This window comes from Manacus candei, unplaced genomic scaffold (genome assembly GCF_025592945.1).
Source record: "Manacus candei isolate 608988 ecotype Guabito, Panama unplaced genomic scaffold, ASM2559294v1 h1tg000109l, whole genome shotgun sequence".
Lineage (NCBI taxonomy): Eukaryota > Metazoa > Chordata > Aves > Passeriformes > Pipridae > Manacus > Manacus candei.
The window spans coordinates 3,162,521-3,182,790 of NW_026138157.1; the positions used below are offsets into that span (position 1 = coordinate 3,162,521).

The following is a 20,270-nucleotide window of genomic DNA, read 5'->3' on the forward strand; positions in this document are numbered from 1 at the left end:
GGCAGCAGTTTTGAAAAGGGCTTGCCATCATCAGGTATGCCATTAATGGGTTTATAATTAGTAAACGCATGAGCTACTGTAAGAGATTTTTACAACAGAGCGTTCTAATCTCTGCTGTTACTGATGCTTGTCTGTGTTCTTCATACTGGAAAGACTCCTACTTTTGTTCCTGGGGTTCCCATACTCTCGTGCACAAGGGTGTCTGCCTGCTTTAGTTCCCATGTGGAAATCTCTATCCCACTGTTTAACCTATCTCTTGCCTTCTGCTGGCATTAAACATCTAACAAACATCAGGCTCAGACTGGAGCCCATCACTGCATTAAACTCAGATTACTCCCATTTCTCCCATATTTAATTATAGCATAACCACACGGTAAAAAAGACTTATTTCTAAAAGGCAGATCAGGCTGCTTTGAAGAGCACTGAAGAACACGTCATGGTCCCCAAAAGAACACAGGTAACATTTTACAGCAAACTTCCAAGCACAACCCATCCTGCCTCCTCTCCTGGATCTCCTGTAGCTCGCCAGCAGCCCCTCCTGCCTGCTGCACTGCTCCATGAGGCCTGGGGGACACAAGCAGGTGGACAAACGTAGCCCCTCCTGGGCTGCTGCAGCAGGCTCTGCTCCCAAAACCATTTCTGGGGCCTGGCTTTTAAAACAAAATCTTCATGAAAGCCTGAAGCAAGGAAAGGAGCTTGGAAAATATTTGACAGACTTCAGTAGCTGAACTCCAATCTCTTGCCTTTTGCACAAAGTTATCAAGATGATGGTATCAAGACTGCCACGTAAAGCTTACGCCAAACTAAATTAAGCAGAAATTCCTAAGATTGTGCTGGTGGAAAAAATGGCTGTAAAGAAAAAAACTGTATGACCTGAAAGATATGACTGGGTATGCACTGTTAAGTGTTTGGTGTCCTGTATGGATATCTTGGATAATGCTCAAGACCTGCACAAGATTAACATATGACTCCCCTTATGCCTCTAGTCAGCAGTGCTATGCCAGTGATTTCAGCCTGCATCCTCCTAATCCCTTTGGTAGCCTTGTTCTGCATAAACACCTCCCTTTTATTACTGGAAGCCTGAAGGAGGTGCAGGTGATGGGACCTGTGTTTTTTTTCAGTGATGGCTGAAGATGCAGTGGGACAGGTGGTGGTGGCCGGAGAAGAGCCGTAGGCCACTGTCCCTCACCGACTTTGGCAAAAAGTTGCTGAGGTTGTGGCAGCCTGGCTGCAGGAGGTGGTGCTCAGCCGGCGATACGAGAGGGCTGGGCAGGGGAGAGCCACGTCTCACCGTGAGATAAGGCAGGGCTGTGGCCACTGCATCGGCCATAAACACTCAGGTTCTCTCCTCATGCTCTGCAGCACTGCTCAGGCAGAGCTGCCACCCAACAGTGATCCTCAGTCACCTTCCCCTTATCATCACCTCAAGTGACACAGAAGCGCGGGAGCTCAAGGGACACATGAAACAAAGAAAGGCAGGGCCATGTGGACAATAAACAGTTTATTACCAATATGAACACAGATACTGTGATGCACTGACGTACCATTTTTTAATATTGTGATAACTCTGAGACAAAGAACTTGTTGGCTGACAACTAAACATGTCTCTCTTTCTTCTGGTGATGCCTCAATACGTTTCTGTTGGCAAAGGATCTTCATTTACATTGCAGACTACTAGTAAAATTACTTTGAAGTCACCTATCAAAAGCAAATGGTTCACGTGTGTTCTTATCTACTACTAAAAAGAAAGGTAATACATTTAAATAAGCAAATACAAAATACAAAAAAGGCTGACAAATCCAATGTGCAGTGTCAGATGAAATCTAAAAAATCCGAAAATTTAAAATTTAATAATCTTTAGATTAAGACTTTTAAAATGAAGCGAATCCAAGGCAGCAGCAAGCTTCAAAGTGTGCTGAGTCTGCTAATAAAAAGGGTGTAAGAACAAAGACAGTGCCGGTGTCCTCTCTCACCATCTTGCATGACCTTGGTACACTTAGAAATGATCCGATCTTCCTAGCATTCTTAGTACCGTCCAAATGCTTTGCAATCATTATGTTGTACTGATTCTACTCAACTCCTGCCGTATGGCTAGAAAACCAAACCAAAAAGTTAGTGCATAATGTTACATTCAGTGTGATGGAAAATGCTAAGTACAGAGGTTGCAGAAAGTACACGCTGGTAGAAGGATGAGTGGAGGGTAAAAGGATGAGTAAGGGTAAGCAGTCAGCTGTTGGCTTGCAAACTGCAGTACTACTTTAAGAAGTTGCATCTGTGGTGTATGTGAATGCCTTATTTTGCACTGGAATGAACTAGGGAGGCTCTGAGGGCCAAGCTGCTGGGACGGTAGCGTTTGGGCAAGGGCCTCTTCAACTGCAAACTGCCCCGAGTTTTGTGAGCACACAGGTCTAGAGCAAGGGGACAGGGAATGGATTTTAGCTGTTTTACAGTCTCCTCGTTTTCCCTTCTGTGTAATCTAAGGTGGGGAGTACAGTGTGTGGACATGCATCCTTCATATGCCCTAATGTGGGCTTCAAATGGGAATTTTACTGAGCATTTCAACAGTGGCCCTGAAAAATACTTTCAGTTGTATATTGCAAAGCAATTTATAAAAAAAAAGTACTGATACATTTGGTACAGCTGCTGTATTTTTCAATGAATTATAAAAATGCATGGCTATTTGGAAAGCTGTAACCAAATGAAGGTCTAAACTAGCTCTTCAAGCACAGGAAGCCTACAGAAGATTTTTGGGAAGGATTTTCAGTTAGCTGCCTTTGTCCCCTCCTCATCCTGGACCTGTGTGGCCAGCTAGTTACAAGATTTCACGCTTGCTAATTGTGATAAATTGATGTGACATGGGCCACGGGCAGGCCCTTTCTCACCCTCCCACCTGTGAGAAACACCAGCCAGTGAATTTCTCATAGGTTGGTGGTAAAAATGCTCATCAACAGCATAATAAAGGATGTAAACACAATGTTATGGTCAGAGCTCAGATAAGGTAGATGCTTGTTCTTCAAATGTTCGTATAAATCAGAGCTGCTCAGAGAAGTCTGAAAACACCAGGGAACTCTCTGCAGTTCCTATCATCTTATCTATGGGAAATTAGTCATAAAGATGAGAAAAATAATAATTTTTCTCTTTCTTACCATCAATTATCTCCTCTTTCACTTTGTGTAACTCTCTTACAACTTCCTCCAATATTTCCTGATGAGACAAAACACAAGTCAGCTGCTCAGAATTTCCTTCTAACTGGTGGAAGAAAATGCAAGTTTAACACGGTTGTGCTTGTCCCCCGCCTCCGCGGCCGATCAGAGCCTGGCACTACAAACAGCTACTTCTGCACTCCCGGGCACGGATGCAGAAGATGCTGGCATATTTATTTGCACATTTCTGTACAGACATATTGATGAAATAGCAGTGAGATTGTGCTCTCTTGCTGCTCACCAGCTAGCCCTTCTCTAAGCACCTAGTTATAGAGGAAATCAGAAGACTGAACAGCTGTTTTGCTTGTACAGCGCATGCATGGGGGAAAATGGGTAGCTCATTGAATCTCTTAAGTGCAAATGGCTTCTTCACTCACCTGTTTCATTCGATCAAAATCTAAGGCATCCATAGCCACATCATTGCTGCTGCTCACTGGTTTCATCCTTGAGAAACGGAAGAAGAGCATTAAAAAACCCAGTTAGTTCCTTGTAATGTGTGCTAAGCTACACGTACCTGATGGTGTGGATGAAATCCGCTGCAGAGCAGGAGCTCCTGTGTTCCAGTGCTGGACAGGAGGCTCCTTATCATGCTGCTCGAGAGCATTTGGCAGCCAGGGAGCAGCACTGCTCCCATATGCACAACCTGACCCTCAAAGATGCTGTGAAATTTCTCCCATTGCAGACATATTGGAGGGAGCACAAAGACTGCACTGAAACGTGTTTTTTTTTTTTTTTTTGGTGTTGGGAATCTTAATGATTTCAGACTTGAAAATGCTGAGGGGATAAAGCCTGCTGAACAATGTGTTTTATTATAGTATTTGCAATTTGCAAGCTACGTGTCTGGTTTTCTCTCACAGTCTGTTTTCTGTACAGCAACCCTGTCTTGGCAACCTAGGCTTTAACTGGGGGCTAAATTAATAGTAGATTACAGGTTAGAAAAATATAATAGGGAAAATAATAAGCCACTAATCCTTTCCCTGGAAGACCTGACTTAGTCAAGTGTGGTTTCTTGATAGCATTATGTATCCCAGTCAGTTTTTACTGACCCAGAAACTAAGCCAGTTTGGCCTTAATGACTGTTACACGTGAATGTTATTGGTCTTTCAACATATTAGTCAGTGGTCTGAACTCTGATGACATCTGATAAAATAAATTAAGGAAGTAGAAGCTGCTTGCCTTTCTCATTTAATCAGTAACTCCAAAACATTTTAAAAACTAACCATGAAACTATACAAAGGCTTCAAATAATTTTGCCATCATCTTTGAGCCCAAAATAGGTGCTGGCAGAGATGCTGCTACTCCTTGCAAGGGTTGCTTGGTCTTGCGACCCTTTTTTGGGAAACCTTGACATGTGTCCTACCATGACACAGCTAAGCTGGGAGTTAAGGCAGATACAATGGCCATCAAACTGACCAGGAACAGAAAGAGGTCACCACCGAGAGCTTTAGAAACCTGCCCCACTTCCCCCACAGAAATCTTTTCAAGCAAGCACTACTACTGCTGAGCACTACTCCAGGTGCTAAATTAGGAAAGCATTTTTTCCCGCTGAACTCCTCCTCTCAGGATGGAATAGCATCATAGAAGGCAGCTAGTGAAACATGATGGCTGCTTTCAATAGCCCACATTTCATTCCCATTTGCAAGGAGAAAGAACAGTCTTTCTGCATCTATTTGAAACTCATATTTTCCTAGAACCAACATGTTCCATTGGTTTTAGGAGGGCTGGCAAAACTGTATTTTGCTATAGTAACATGGATGTATCCCTCTGAATATTTAGGCAGGGCGTGTTACAGCATTTGTAACACAGCAGCAAGCATATGCAGATAGTTGCCATTGGCAACTTTCTCTCCAGACTGTCAGCACTATCATATACCTAATAACATAAAATTTTACATCTCTTTGCAGCAAATGCTAAACATATCTAAGCCTGTGTTCTACCTCCCTATTCAGCTTATCCATCCATCTCAGTGTCCAGTAACACTGGGTGGCTCTCAACCAGCACTGGAAGCAAGCCTCTCTTTAGCTGTCCAACATCAAACTTTAGTCAATCTCTGTGACTAAAAACATGGGCGCTGATCCTGCAGCTTGGCTCTTCTGACTGAAAGGACTTCTGGAGTCCTACTTTAGGTTTTGTTGGCTTTTGAAACCTGCTAGTTTTTGAACCCCATATGTCTGAATGCCCTATCTGTTACTGTGCCTTTTTACAGCTTGATTTTATTGATTTACTGCCCCAAGCCTTGCTCTCCTTTCTTATGCATCGACTGCAGTTGCATGGGTGGAAGAACAACTTCCCTTATCCCAACTGCAGACTCTTCAGATCATTTCTGCTTTTGCATTTCTATTTCTGCAGAGGTTGGGCAATGAGAGTTTCACCTATCGGCAGGGTCATCCTGAAACTGCTGTAAAAAGATGCTCCAAAACCTGCCTTCCACATGGCACAGCACTGCCAAGCCCATGTCTCTGATTCTCACACACAGATGGTTTAAGCACTTGCTTCAGTGTGATTAACATCTGTGATGCCTGTGCCCTCATGAGCAGGGGGCTCTTTCCATGGAACAAGCCTTTAACACAACACACTCTACCTTCAGACTTTGTGCAGCAACAGATAAAGCACATTGTAAATGAATGAGTAAAAGACTTCAGGGAAGACGAACATCAGTGCTGAATGATGGGATTAGCCAAAGGACAAGCCAAGACAGTTAAGAAGCCAGGCTGTTAGCCAGTACCTAGAAGACACGTGGGATTGTGTGGGGCTCTTAGCTTCACAGCTCTTCGCCACTGATGGATTTCTACAGCAATGGAATGAAACGAGACATGAGTTGTGCACGTGCCACAGGGACAGCATGACCATCCCGACTGCTAGCCAGCCACAGGGACAACCCATGCAGCTCACCTAGAAAGTAATGAAGATACAGGCTTTTCAACAGAATTGCTCCTTTCCCATGGCTTCTTCCCAGAGTCTGAAAAACAAACATGAAAAACTAGTTCATTATTTTGCTCTAACGACAAAAATGTCTTGAAGTTGATTGTCTTATACAGATGCTTTCCTTCAGTTAGGATGAGTGACTTGGAAAAAACAGGAAAGTGGGATAGCTGAATGAGTGCAGTTGCCTACATTATAGGGAAAGCATTGGCAAAAATCTGCTTAGTGATCCCTTTAATTAGGGACTGGATAGTGAAACAGTACTAAAAAGACATGGTACTGGAACACTAGAAGGAAAAACATAAATCACTTTTATCAGGAAATACAGGCTACTTGCTGCAAGGCTTATTTTATTCAGTACAAGACTTATTTATATTTTAAGTTAAAAAGTCTTAGTTTTTTGGCTGCAGAGTTAGTAGAAAATGCGGGTGTATCTAAAAACAGGGCAGTGAGATCCCACTATGCAAATCTCCACAGAGAATTTATTTAATGTTGACTTCATTTCTAATTCACAGAACCTTCCCAGAAGCTGCACTTACATAACCCTTGTTACTGAAAGTTCACTTCACTTTAGGAGGAGAATGGGGACCACGGTAAGCACTGTTTCAGGGACTCGAGTAACATACAGCATTATATACAAGGATTTGCTCCTCTGTGAGGTCCTGAAAAGGCCTTTAAAAGAATTATGGGCACTCCCACAAAATCTCTAGATCTTGTTCCTCATTTACATGCACCTTTCTCCTGGCTTCTTGTCCTTCCCTTGCAAAGCACACAAGTCATGGTTTTGTTCCAAAAGGAAGCTGGAATGGTTAAATACTCATTCCCTTGGGAGAGATTTCTTTCAGCATGCATAAAAGCCAAGACTGATGCAAGGACGAATGTGACTGCTTGCAGCTCATCTACTCAGATACCGTTATTTCAATTAATTGCAGGAAAAACATATTTTGGGGGCTCCTTAATTTAATCTAGTAACTCTCAGGATCAGCCTTATTGCAACAAGCTACTAGGCTAAGGAAGGATAGCACTTTGAGATCCAAACCTCAACTGTATCAATCAAGGCATCTACACTACAAAAATTAAAATAATAATATAGCTTTTTTCTCTTAGAAGATTTAGGTGCACAATGCTGAAGACACAGATCCTCAGCTACATGACTGGACCCCAATAACTAAACTGGCTGTATTGCAATTTTCTTGGCTGTGAAGCACATAAAATCATAATTTCTTGCTGAGTACAGTTTTTAAAACAATAACTATTCAGGAATTTTTCTGTTAGTTACTGCTGCTGCACTCAGAAGTAGGGCAATGAATCCAGAGCCTAGAGGTGGTGGAGAAGACTAGATTATGAAGACAATTGCAACACTAGTAGCTGGACTTAATACCTGATGAATTTTGCTGCTGCTGGGCAGAGCCTCGTGTACTGGTTGAAGGAGAGGTGCTAGCATCATCCTATAAAGAGAAAAACAGGACATTACTGAATTTTGGAGATGAAGCACAGAGTCCTCTTCTACTCTGGAGACCAGTGGTAGCATGTGTGGTACAAAAGCAAGTTTCCTCCAACCATGTCCAACAGGCACTGCTGCCAAGGTATGGGCTCAAGACTATTTAAACTTTAACTTTTCTCTCCCTTTAGAATGGCAAAATACATCCTTTTTATTTTAGCTAATATGGACACCTTTTCAGGATTACACTCAATCGTTCTTATCTCTATATACCAAACCAGGTTGAAACCACTCTAAAGTGCTGTCTGCTGTTGCCTAAATACAAACCATCCATTTCCCAAATTTAGAAACTCTCTGAGATATGCATACTGAGCCATCTGAAGGAACAGTAGCTCAGATCCCAGCCTTTCAGCCCAGGACAGCCACTGGTATCAGTGAGAGGAGTCCAGGTACTAGCAGAATGTAACTAAATCAATCAGTATTCCTCTTAAGCAGAAGATTTAACACTTATCACAGATTTGTACTCTTTTGTTTGGGATTTATGTGTGACATCATAAACAATTCATCCATATGTTTGACATGACAAGATCATTTAGCAGCCCTCAAAACATGCTCAGCAAAGCATTACCTATGCATTGTAAAATGGAATTGCACCCAGTCTGATAGAAGATACCCTGACCACAAAATGTACTCTAAAACACCTTTCTGAACAGTTTGGTGCTATTGAAAAGTTTCATTGGGGATATAAACTAATGTAGAGCTTCAAGGAGAGAAGAAGGGATAGAAAGACAGCAGAGGCTGATTAGTTAGAAGCCAAATGGTGCCTTTCATCTCCAAGTATACGGTTCAAAACCAGCTTTGGGGCAAGATTAAGAGCAATGGTTGCATAGTGAGTTCAACAGGCAAATTCCATGCTTGAAGCACCCCTCAAGGAACATGCAAAAAATTCCGCATTTCTCCCTAAACAGTGCAAACTCCTTATTCCTGCTCTTGCTACAAACCTTTCAGCCTGGGGCGAGACCTACGTTTTCTGAATGGATTTTCTACTGAGAAGTTGTTACTTTGTCTTTGGGGGAACATCTCTATATAGGCAATTGAGGCACACAGCCATGGCAGAAAGCCTTCATGAGGGTACTGGCTAGCAACAGGAATGCTGAATGAGCAGCAGCCCAGAAAAGCACCACATGGGAAGGGACACAGTGCAAATCCTGCCCTCTCTTGAAACAGGAAAGATCTTTCATGCTTTACTAGTTCCATGGGTAAAAAAATGTTTTCATCTGCATGTTGAACTCAAAATTGCTGTATCAAGTTCAGCCTAAGACTGTATCAAATAAAGCCTCCTGTATAATTGCTTTTGTGGACAATATACTGACAGAATAGTTAAAATAGAAATGAAATTGTCCAAATTCTATGTCATTGTAGTGTAGGTGTCATGAACACGTATTTTGACTTTTGAATGGTCTAACAGTTAATACACTGTTTACCCTTCATCCCTCCCAGACATGTTCATTGTGCACTCAGGTCTCAAGTGAGCTGATTCTCACTTTGTGTGGAGGTTGGCAATCCAGAGTTACACCCCGTGGTTGATGATCCACTTCAGCTTAGCTGAGGCCTCAAACGTAAAGTAAGAAACTTGAACATGATCTCAGGTTGACTTGCCAGGAAGTTTAATGCATCTTCTTACAGGGCAAGAATTTACCACCCCTTACAACATTCGGATCAGACCACGAAAAAGTGCCTGGTTTGGATTTAGCCTATGAATAAAGTGACAATTCCTGTTTATAAGGTGGTGTTCCCAGAAAAGGTGGAAGCAGTTACATTCAGCTTTTGATTGCATGTGTACATCTATTCCTGGATCACACACAGTGAATGAGCACAGGACTTTGCTTTACAAGGAGTTTGCAAGAGCACAATGGTGAGGAGTCTTTCACTTACATTTTGGCTTTCCTCTTCCTTTTTGTCAGCTGGCTTGTCTGACTGCGACGCTGCTTTCCTCCTTTGCAAAGGAACATGAGAGAGAACACACAGTCAACCCGCTAGAAACACATCCATGTGGGAGGACTGATTCAGGCTTTGGTGGGAGTTACTATTTATATCGTTCATCCTAGGGAATGGCTGGATGTGTTCAGTTGTGTAGAACTGGGGTGGAGGTGAGGAATCCAGGCCCCAGTGATACAACTCAGGGAGAGGGGCAATATTATAAGGCAGTGTTTAACAGAGGAACACAGGGTGCAGAGCAGAAGGAAATGTGCTGTAGTGGAGGAAGGAAGCACAGCTGGGTATGAAACTGGGTGAGAAAGGGATGGCTTCTCCCCAGGACTCAGGAAGTTGTGTCTCCTCGTTCTTACACCGGAGGAACAACTCAAACCCCCACAGGGGTTTCTGAGGACCAGCCATCCCCCCTTCGTCCCTCCCAGGTGGCTCAGATGGGTATTGCAGTGATGACACTGTTCTCAGTCAGCTCCAGATATCCAATTTTCCGTTTTAGACAGTTAGGGGAACTGCAGCTCAAGCCTCCACACGGATTTTGGTTGTGCTGAACTTTACCCTTATCCACCTGTGAACACTACCCTTAGCAGATGTTTTTTAAAACACCAAGATGACAGGTTTTTCATTAAGTCTTGCTTCTGAAGAGAGTAATATTCATCTCATATTTAAAAAAATCCCAAGTGGCACTAAGAAAGGTTTCTGAGAAAAGCCACACTGGATACACAATTTGGAGGATTTGATGAAAATTTGACCAAAAAAACCCAAACAGATGAGTATGTTCTGTAGGACACTGTGCTCTGTGGGAATTATTTCCAGATATTCAACTGCATTAATAAGTTTATTAGATTGGTAATAATTTTTGTAGTCTTTCCCTAATATTTACCTGATTCTTCTAACAAAAAAAATTATACTTATTACAAATCTAAATGAGAGAAATATTTGCCAGGGTGAGAGACCAGTGTTAGATTTATGTCCTGCAACAAACTTAACTGGGCTGGAAATGACAGTGGTTTGTGAGTTCATTATGCTGTTTACATTTCAGTCCTGAGGCAAAGGGCTGCTCTCAGGGGGCCCACTAAACCTAGAGAGTGGTATTTTATAGCACCTGAACTCTCAAAAGCGTTTTCCTCAGTTACTTATTGAGCATTAGACATATTCCCTGTTTCTGAGCATGGGGTTTACTGCTCAGAAAAGGCCCCCTGAGATCCCATGCTCATTACTCTGTGATTTCTGTATCGAACATGCTCAGCTTAAAAAAACATTTTTTTTACCTCCTCATAAGAGTAGGTTAGTAAAGCAGGTAAGAACAACCTGAAACACAGTGCCAGGTTCTTCCTTTATGTCATCATGCATAAAAAGGGGTTTGCAGCCAAAAGAAGTCCTGTCAGTATCAGTTTAACATCATGTGCCCAGATTGCACCCTTGACTGACACTTGCATATTTCCAATTACTTCCACGGCTTTGTGAAGCAAAATTTAGGGGACAATTCTGTTGCTGTCAACTCCCTGGGAAAGTATTTGCAGCTCAGTTATTTTCAGCATAGAAGCAGCAGAGTGCTCACAGCAGTGCGAGTGCTTTTGTTAAGGCATCAGGGAAATTTGACCCTGAATACCTGAAGACACGAGATCCACTGCAAAAAGCCATACTGGCATACACCTTTGACTAGAACCACAGAAGTGTGTACAATTTCTATATCCAAACATTTGAGATGTCCATTCAGCTTGCTTGCTTGAACAGAGCTAGCTGCCCCAGCATCTAGTCACCAAACCTTACTTTGCTTTCAGACAACTGCTTCATATGGAGGAGCCCAAGAACCAGTAAAAAACTATTAAAAGCTGTCAAGCTATTTTAATTCTGAAAAGAAAGAAAATTATCTATTTGCTTCTTTATACTGCTTGGAACTTCTTAGAGTGTTGTGTATTTATTTAATACTTTTCAAAGGATTACATCTAAAGTCCACTTTCAGAATTTCTTCTGAAATGAACAGGACATGGAGAAAAGTTGGAATCAAATTCTTTGAGCTGGGAATTGTCTTTATGCTAGAGAACATTATTTAAAAACTCCATCTCTGCACACTCTACAACTATACCTACCCCTCATTATTTTATTCATCCTTTTCCTTCACTGTTCATAAGTTAAAAAAAATTAGATCTAAAAATAAAGCATCTAACACTAGGAACTTGGGAGTCTGACAGAACATTACTGATGGAATAAGGGGAAAAGAGAAAAAAAAATTAGAAAAATTGAGCGCCTTTTAACAGCTGGTAGCTTGATACATAACAACTTGCCTTAGTGGAGAATAACTAGGCTAGTCTGTCTGAAACACACTGAGAATTAATAATAGTTTACCTGCCAAGGTCTTGTCCTTTCATTGCAACTGTGTTTTTATTTTTGGGCTCAACATCCTGAATGTGTGACATAAAGAATGATTTGTTTAAGTTCCTTTCACAGTTTACTCTTACTGAAAACCATAACTTTGAAACAGATCTAGTAAAATGGCAAAAGCCCAGAGGATGCATTTATCACCATCTTTGAAAGCTACCACGATGCAGGATCTGCTACAGAAGCTATACCTTGCCAGGTATCATTGCTGCAACACCTTTCATATTAAAGGCCAGGCAATACTGGTATCCAACATCTATGCAGGACCTGTCAAACTGCAAAGAAGCACCAAAGTGACCCAACTGCTAACCCAAAATGACAGCACTTTGTTCCACAATTTGCTGCAGATCTCATGGGGCTTACTTGAAGTGTAAGTACAAACCTTTTTGCCAGTAATTTATTCATTTCTTCCATTAGTCCTCCTCCACCTCCTCCACTACTTGTTCGATTGGCATCGCTCTTAGAGACCCCACTGGGGCTGGACCCTCCTGAACCATCTTCTGGCTTAAGACAGAAATCAACACTGGAATTAATGAAATGTTTCCTTTACCACACCCTTAATGATTAATTTTCTTAAGTATTAGGAACAGTGATCACAATTACAGCTCGAAACCAGAGATAAAGATGTGTTCTGCCTTGGGAAGAAGACCCACATGAACCCTTACTAAAACAAAAAAAAGGTCTGGGTGAGGCAATTATATGGGCAAACGATGAAAAAACCCACAGTGCTGTTTATTCACGGTTATGTTTATGCATGGTTAAGCAACCCTTACCTAAGTGGACACCTATTGACATGAGGCCTCAAAAGTCTACATTGGTTTTTGTAAGCATAGCGTAGTTCTAACCACTTATAAAAACTGAAAACACTAACAAAGAGTACAACAGTGGACTTTGCTGAAGTAATGAAATCCTGACAATGTCAGAACTTGCAGCCATTTGCTAATTAACATTTTCTGAAGAGTGTAGTAAACTCCAGCAGACAAATCCTGCTCAGCTTTACTTTCACTGCAAACTCACATTTAAAAGTCCACCCAGTTGAAGCGTGTTTCACCATGTTTCAAGCTGGATTTGCAGACCATTACACCCAGCTGTGCCAGGCTTTCCTGCAGCAGACAAGAGCCCATTGGGGAATCCCAGCAGCACCTCCTTACCCGTTGAACTCTCCTTAGTTTGGCACCAGCCAGAGCTGCTGCGAGCCCTGACACTGACCCATCTTCAGTGCCAGCCCCTTGGCCGGCGCCGGATGGCAGCGGGGGCGGTGGGGGGGGCGCAGCTCCCATGGGTGGTGGAGGGACTGGGGGGGGTGGCGGAGGTGGGGGCCCCCCAGAAGAAGCAGGGATCACAGCAGCACCACTGGGGTGACCAGGTGGAAGTGTTGGGCCTGAAATGCAGAGAATAGGAATTAGACATGAAGCACTGTCTCCTCCAGCCCATAGACAAGGTCATGTTCCCACCCCCTAGGCCATGACCTGACTGCAGGATGAGTGATCAATTCAAGGAAGCTCCATGCATGCGGAAGTATGGGAATGGTGTTTGTATCAATGGTCAGTCAGCTACAGTTATGTCCTCCTGCAAGACCCTGCCACTGACAAACTAGCCTTCTCCCTCTTCTCCCTGGCCGGGCTAGTGTTCTATTCTGTGTCAAAATCAAAACATGGACAATGCTTCCCAATTCATAAGTGGCACATCCTTCTGCTTCTCCCATAGTTTTCTACATGGAGATAAAAAACTACATCAGTGAACTCCACGGACTTCGGTTAACATCAGCTTTTCATAAGAATCGTGGGTTACAGCGACACATCCTCCTTTCTGTCGAACAGAAGGTGTGTGGCCTCAGCCAGTTTTGCAAAATAATCAGGGGAGACTCCAGCTCCAAGCACCCCGAGGTTCAGCAAAGCTCCTCACTGCAGCAGCAGCCTGTTGGAGGGGCTGATGGTGGTAACTCCGTTGCAGTGTTTTCCCTGTCTGTAACAGGTCAGTTGAACAAATACACCATCCCAAGGTATTTCCCCATGTACACTCTGTCAGAACAGGCTGCTCCTGGTGCAAAATCACAGGTTCAGTTGCTCAGTAAGTGTTATTTTGAAAGACAGGTGGGTTTTGAGTGAGAAACATTTGGAAACTGTATTTAACATTAACAGCCTGTTTTTCTTCTTATCTGTATTTTCTTACAATACTGCCTTATTTCTGTGGTTACTTCTGCCATTATTTCACACTCCCAATTCCATTCTTGAAATGAACCATAGCTGCTATTAGAAATACTTAAAACATTTCAAGCCCTCTTTCGTTCATGAACATAATAGCTAGTAATTCATTGTGGGTACAGTTAATTGTAATTGCAAAACTACACCCACCTAATTAGAGGCCAGCCTCAGGCAAAAATTGAACTGAGTCAAAATAATGGACTGATGCGAGTCTAAAATTTTATTGAACTAAGTAGATTTCAAGGACTTGTATCAGCTGAAGGACTGAGCCTTCAGTGGTCACAGTAATATTTTTAGCAGAAAGTGAAAGGAAATGTTTTAGTTTTCTTCCTCTTCCAGGCATGTCACCTTAGCATTATATGTGGTTATAAACATGAATAGATCCAAGTCACAAAACTTATGCTCTGAATTGCAAATAGGCACTACTTGCAAGTGTTCTAACTCCGCAGGCTTTAGGTAGGCACTAGAAATCAAAAACATATGCAAAGTGGCCAGACCTGAGCTCTTGATCTGTCTTCAATGAAAAAAGGTTTCCTGGAATAGTTATAGTGACAAGCCCACAACTATAAATGCAGTTTACACCAGGAAGAGAATTAAATAAATTACACAGGCACAGGGGATTCTGGGTAACTTAACTAAAATCCATGTTCTATCTTTTGCTGGTAACAGAAATACCACTTAAGAAAAAGAGTAAAAATCACAACCTCTACCAGTATTCCTACACTGACAAGAAGTCTATCACAGACCTGGCCTCCAGCTTCAGAAGAGCCCATCTGCTATGTTTAGACCAGCTGAAAACAGGTTCTATATGAGGCTCTTTGAAGCAATTTGACTGTGCTGAATGGCATCTCCATCTGGCCTAATACAGTAAGAATATGCATTGCAACAACCCAGCTACAGGGTCCTGGCTCTGTAATGCTTACTTTTTGCCTGGTCCCTGGACCAGTCCTGAGTGATTTGGATACTTTTCCATCTCAGTTTCAGAAATCACATACAGCAGGAGTAGCTTTGGGTCTCTCAGCCCGTTTTCTAATGGTTACAGGCAGTGCCAACAGGGCTTTTTAAACAGCTGACAGCTATGGCTTTACACAGGTCACAACTCACTCAGAATCAGTACTTACTCAAGTGGGCAATGGCTGGTGATGTCATGTAAGGAGGGTTCCTCCTGGGCATAGCCACCTCAGACACAGCAGCGTGGGGGGGAGGCAATGGAAGACAGTGTGACATGGGCTGACAACACTGCTGTGGAGGACAAGATGATGGATGGGAGGATGGGGAAGGAGCCTGGCCAGAGGAGGTGGGGGGGCTGGTGATGGTGGGCAGTGGGGAGCAGGGTGCACCTCCTAGGTGTGGCAAGAAGGACCCATCCACGCTTTTCACCTGGGTCCCAGAGGGGCCTAAAGCAATTTGTTCTTCAGGATGGCCATTCAGGGGTACATTTGCTGAGGTCTCCTGGCCTGCTTTATCTGTGGGTCCCTTGACCCTGTCAGGTGGGACAGGAATTGCAGGCAGGATGGTGGGACTACGTGGCTGCAGGACATCACCCCTCTGCAGAGATGGTGCACTTGTGGCAGAGGGAGCAGAAGACCAAGGAGAGCACGAAAGAGAAGAGCCCCTGAGAGGCTGGTAAGAGGCAAAGGGAAAATGGGAATGATGGAGAGGGGGTGGAGACAGCGAGGTTCGCCTGATGCCTGGCATTACAGTCCTGCCGTTTGGGCAGGAGGGAGGGGAGGAACCTGGGGCTGTTGGCAGCTCAGAGGCCGAGTGCCTGTGCAGGAACTGGGGGGGCTCTCTGGCTCTCCACTGGGATATGAAAGGGGATTGATTGCCGGGCTCAGGGACAAAGGGTTCTGAAGAGACAGTGCTGGCATGAGGTAGTGGGGGGAGCACAACACCAGAGGCAGGAGCACCGCAGTTACTGGAGGTGGGAGGAGGAGACTGGGGCTGAGAGAGGGGAGAGGAGAGACTTAATTGAAGGGTGGAAACTAAAAGAACAGAAAAGACAAATGAAAAGAATAAGGTGGGTATGCAGCAAGGAATGAAACCAAGGCAAAGTGGAATGAAGAAAAAGGAACCGTGAAGTAAACGCAAACAGAAACTCAAACAAAGCAAAGAGGAGATGGTGCAGGCACCAGCTTGGGGATTTCCAGCCCTCAGCAGAGCTGGAGGGGTGTGTGGAGCAGAACCCTGGCAGCATGGGATGGGCTGCATGCTCTGGTGACAGTGAGGCTCCTCCAAGCCCCACGTGAAACTGAGTCAGGATCACGAGCATCACCTTTGCACCAGGACAGCTGCAAGGGATATGCTGAACACAGAGGTAGCCACCTTGTAGCCAGAGAGGGGACAGTTAGCAACCCCTAGGAGCCATGTGTATGGCTCCTTGTGTATGCCAAGGTAGGATTTTGGCCAAGTTTCTTATGCAGAATAGCACACTAATCTCTGCTGAAAGAGAAGTCCAACTATTTCTGTCGCTGAAGGTGTGTGTGTATGTCTGAAATGGTTTCAAGTCAAAAACTAAAAAGTTTTAACAGCTGAGGAAAAACATGTCACTTATGTGACCAGATTAACTGAAAAAACTTGCCCAAAACCAAAGCCCAAACATAAGATGGCCATCTTGGCTTCCTTGCTCTGCCTTCTTTCAGAGAGGCAAAGCCATATTTTGTAGTTATAAACTATTCCTGTCATCTTTTCTCTTAGCTTAGTGCAACTTAATATGCTATAGAGGATTTTTGTAAGCTCATTAAATATATATATATATTCCATTAAGAAAGTCCACAGAAGACTCCTCACTTCATGATCACAAAATCCCCACTGATGAGCATCTAGAGCTATATTTTCCTCTGTGCTGTAGTTCGCTTTGTGCTGCAGAACAATGTGGACTGCCTGAGCACATCCAGCACTTCAACGCCTCTGTGCTGACATCCCCTGGAAACGTGGAGTCACTCTAGCAGTGGCTGTGCTATCTGCTCTCCTCATGGGTGTGGAAAAAGCACATCCAGGCCTCCTTGGTACACCTAAAATGCCGCTCAGCTGTATAAGTTTTGCCAAGCGCAAAACCTGCCTAGCATCACCTGAATGCCCCAGACCTGAGCCTCTGCAAAACAACACAACCATGCCCAAATGCATGTAAAGTCTCTAGCTGACAATGCTTTAAAATCTACTCAAAACTATAACCACTTTTAGTGGAGTAGCTCTTGTATAGCACCCCACAAATCCCACCAAAAGCAAGAGGAGACAAATCAGGGAAAGACTGTATCTGCTTGATTTGATACATGCCTGTGGTAGAGGTTCTTCTTTCCAGAGATTCCTGGCGCTGTTGCTGTTGCTCCATCACTTGTCTAAAACAGTAATGAAAAAAACTCTTGGTTATTATGTATTCTTTATAATTTTGAGTACAACCTTTATACCCTGAGAAGCACTCAAGCTGTATGTCTTGGGTGAGACTCTCATCTGGTGAGACGGAGATGGGTCTGATTTCACTTGCCTTGGCTGCAGCAGTGCCATTTCATACATTCGAGAAGCTTAACCAGGACATTGCCCTGCATTCACCAGACACTGCAGGGGTTGGTTGATCCACTTAAGATAACTCCTCAATAGCTCTGCACAAGGAATAGTCACTGCCCAAGGCCCAGGAGAGCACAGCAACCATGCGTGCCATTAACCTGAAGTGCATGAGCACTGCAAGGAAAGAGTAAGTGCATAAAATCACAGAATCACAAATTGGGTAAGGTTGGAAGGAAACACTAGAGGCCATCTAGTCCAACCTCCCTACTCAAGCAGGGTCCCCTGGAGGATGTTATTCAGGGTTGTGTCCAGATAGCTTCTGAATATCTCCAGGGAAGGAAATATTCAGAATGACACAGTCCTGAGCCTCTTATGGGTCAGGAGCCCAAAGCACTTGTAGTCAAAATGAAAACAAAACAAAGCTTCATCTGTGTTTTGGTGCTGACTGTACAAAGCCTCTGTTGTCCTTGTGCACATCCAAGCCCTTTTTGGCACAGGCCAGTCCAGCTGACAGCCCCAGCACAGTTGCCCCCGTGCCACCAGCACCCCCAGCAGCACCATCACCGCTGTGTTTCCTCTGCAAATGCTCATCACAACACTACACTGCTGCTTTTTTGGCACCTTTCACCCCAGGAGCTGCCAGCTCCTGTGCTACCCAGGCCTGGTGTCGCCCGGGGAAAGGATTGTTACAGGCGCTGGTCCGCAGGGATGTGCAGTTCCAAGGGCCCATCAGCAGGGGTCTGCTCTCGAACGCTGGAGTGCTCCTGCAGGAAGGAGCACTCCAGCTCCTTGACCCCTGCCACAAACCCCCCTTCACTTGGCTCCTCTTAAAAAGACTGATAGCTAAAAACTAGACTATTTGCCAGGCTTTTTGCCAAGTGCATGGATACGGACTAAAGATTTCAACAATATTAAAACACAATTCTGAAATTAGAAATTAGTGCTGAAGCACTTGGTAACTAAGTTTATTACAATTTTCTTCCACAGTTTCTAGGCCAAGTTTGCCCTGAATTTGTTTCCTTTATGTTTGGACCAGTCTTAATTGCACAGTTTTCTTTTTTCTGCAACAGTTTTACTTCTTGGTCTGTACAGTAAGGTAAGCTTAACTCTAAGCAACATTTCTATCTTAACTCCTTATGTAATATTTCAGAGAGATCTCCCTGTTACATTTTCATGTGCACTTTCCAGAGTCTACAATGTTAAACAATTCTATCTTATTTATATTACAATAGAAGCTTTCTAGAAAAAAAGTAAAAAAAAAAATAAAGTTACACTATGCAGAAAAAAGAATATCTTAATTTTCAAAACAAATTTCTCATATTTCAATTCTAGTTCAATACATGGGAAAGGAAAATCCACAACTTTGATGCAGAGGGATCAATCTTAAACTATTTTTATCCTCAGGATATGCAATCCAGGCAATTTCTAGAAAATTATTAGAGGCATCTTAGAAAATTATCATATATGCAAAAGGGAAACAGTTTTGAGAAAATCTTAGCTGGTTGATTCAACTCTTTCATTTAAGCTATGACACTTTAAACCAAACAAATAGAAATCTTTACTTCAATACATAGCCCGGTTCTTCCTTGGTAGTTATGGGCTGAATACATATGCAAAAGCATCAATTACACTGCTAAAATTTCAGCTGTAAACACATGTACTAAGAATTTCCCAAGCATACTGTCCACTACCTTAGCTTGGCATTTATTAGCGAAATTTGATGATGAAGATCAACTTAACACATACATTTTTCTGATTAAACCTGGGGGAAATTCTAGGGTTATCAAGAGAACAGACTTGGAAAACTCCAGTCTGACAGACCAGGAAAGAAATATGTCTTACAACATCTCCAAGTCATTAGAGCTGCTGCAGAACAGATAGAGATGTGGGGGGCTCCCCCAAAAAAGGTCAACCACTGCCACTTGAAGTCACTGAGGTTCATATCAGCCCCTTCTGCCCTTGGTCAGAAGCAGGTTACATGTGCTGAATGCACCCTCCCACACATGCTAAAAGGAGAAGTTCTTAAACTCTTACGAAGTCAAATTTATTCCAGTCAAACTAAATAAAGCCTGAGACTGGCACAAGGCTACTTAAGGAGTATGCAAGGACTAAAGTAGAAGAGAGGACAAATTACACTCTGACTTAAAAATATATTAACATTTGTGTAAAGGTCTCTAAAAAACCTTTTAAACAGAAAAATTTTCATTGTAGATACCATATCAGTTTCCTTGCCTGTTTATAAGATGTTAAAAAAACCCATAGGCCTAAAATTAGGTCTGCTCTAGACTTAAAGAATGCATCAGCATAATTAAAGCTGAAAGTCCTCTAGTGCAGATACAGTAATATCTAAGTGCATCTACTGGCATAGCTTATTCCACCCCAGCGGAGCAAAAGAAGCTTTCCCAGAACCATGCGCCCTGTAGCAGTCAAATAATACCTACCCAAAAGGCTGTCTCTAAACAAAAAGGAATAAATGAAATATTTTTATTCTAACATAGTTAAGCTGCTTACACTTTATATGTACAGAACAGACATCCAAATTTGAGGACTGAACTACATATGGTCTGCAGAATCAGGGAGTTTCACTGGTTAAAGGAAGAGCTGGATCAGGTCTTTCAGCCAGGT

At 43.1% G+C, this 20,270-nt stretch overlaps 1 protein-coding gene across 7 annotated transcripts in view; it reads right to left on the reverse strand.

The window, feature by feature from the left end:
• Positions 1 to 1,482: 1,482 nt before the first annotated feature.
• The window catches only part of EVL (Enah/Vasp-like), a 150,867-nt gene continuing 132,079 nt past the window's right edge, over positions 1,483 to 20,270 (reverse strand). For 4 of the 7 annotated variants that reach the window (XM_051769589.1, XM_051769590.1, XM_051769587.1 and 1 more), the window contains exons 5-14: positions 17,418 to 17,479; positions 13,089 to 13,318; positions 12,320 to 12,441; positions 9,502 to 9,562; positions 7,507 to 7,573; positions 6,096 to 6,162; positions 5,929 to 5,991; positions 3,581 to 3,647; positions 3,147 to 3,204; positions 1,483 to 2,091 (exon numbers count right to left, since the gene is read on the reverse strand). In XM_051769589.1, the coding sequence (XP_051625549.1) occupies positions 2,054 to 2,091; positions 3,147 to 3,204; positions 3,581 to 3,647; positions 5,929 to 5,991; positions 6,096 to 6,162; positions 7,507 to 7,573; positions 9,502 to 9,562; positions 12,320 to 12,441; positions 13,089 to 13,318; positions 17,418 to 17,479 (835 nt within the window). In that variant the 3' untranslated portion in view covers positions 1,483 to 2,053. The remainder of the gene's footprint in view (positions 2,092 to 3,146; positions 3,205 to 3,580; positions 3,648 to 5,928; positions 5,992 to 6,095; positions 6,163 to 7,506; positions 7,574 to 9,501; positions 9,563 to 12,319; positions 12,442 to 13,088; positions 13,319 to 17,417; positions 17,480 to 20,270) is intronic. The other 3 variants (XM_051769591.1, XM_051769592.1, XM_051769593.1) reach the window with 3 other exon arrangements.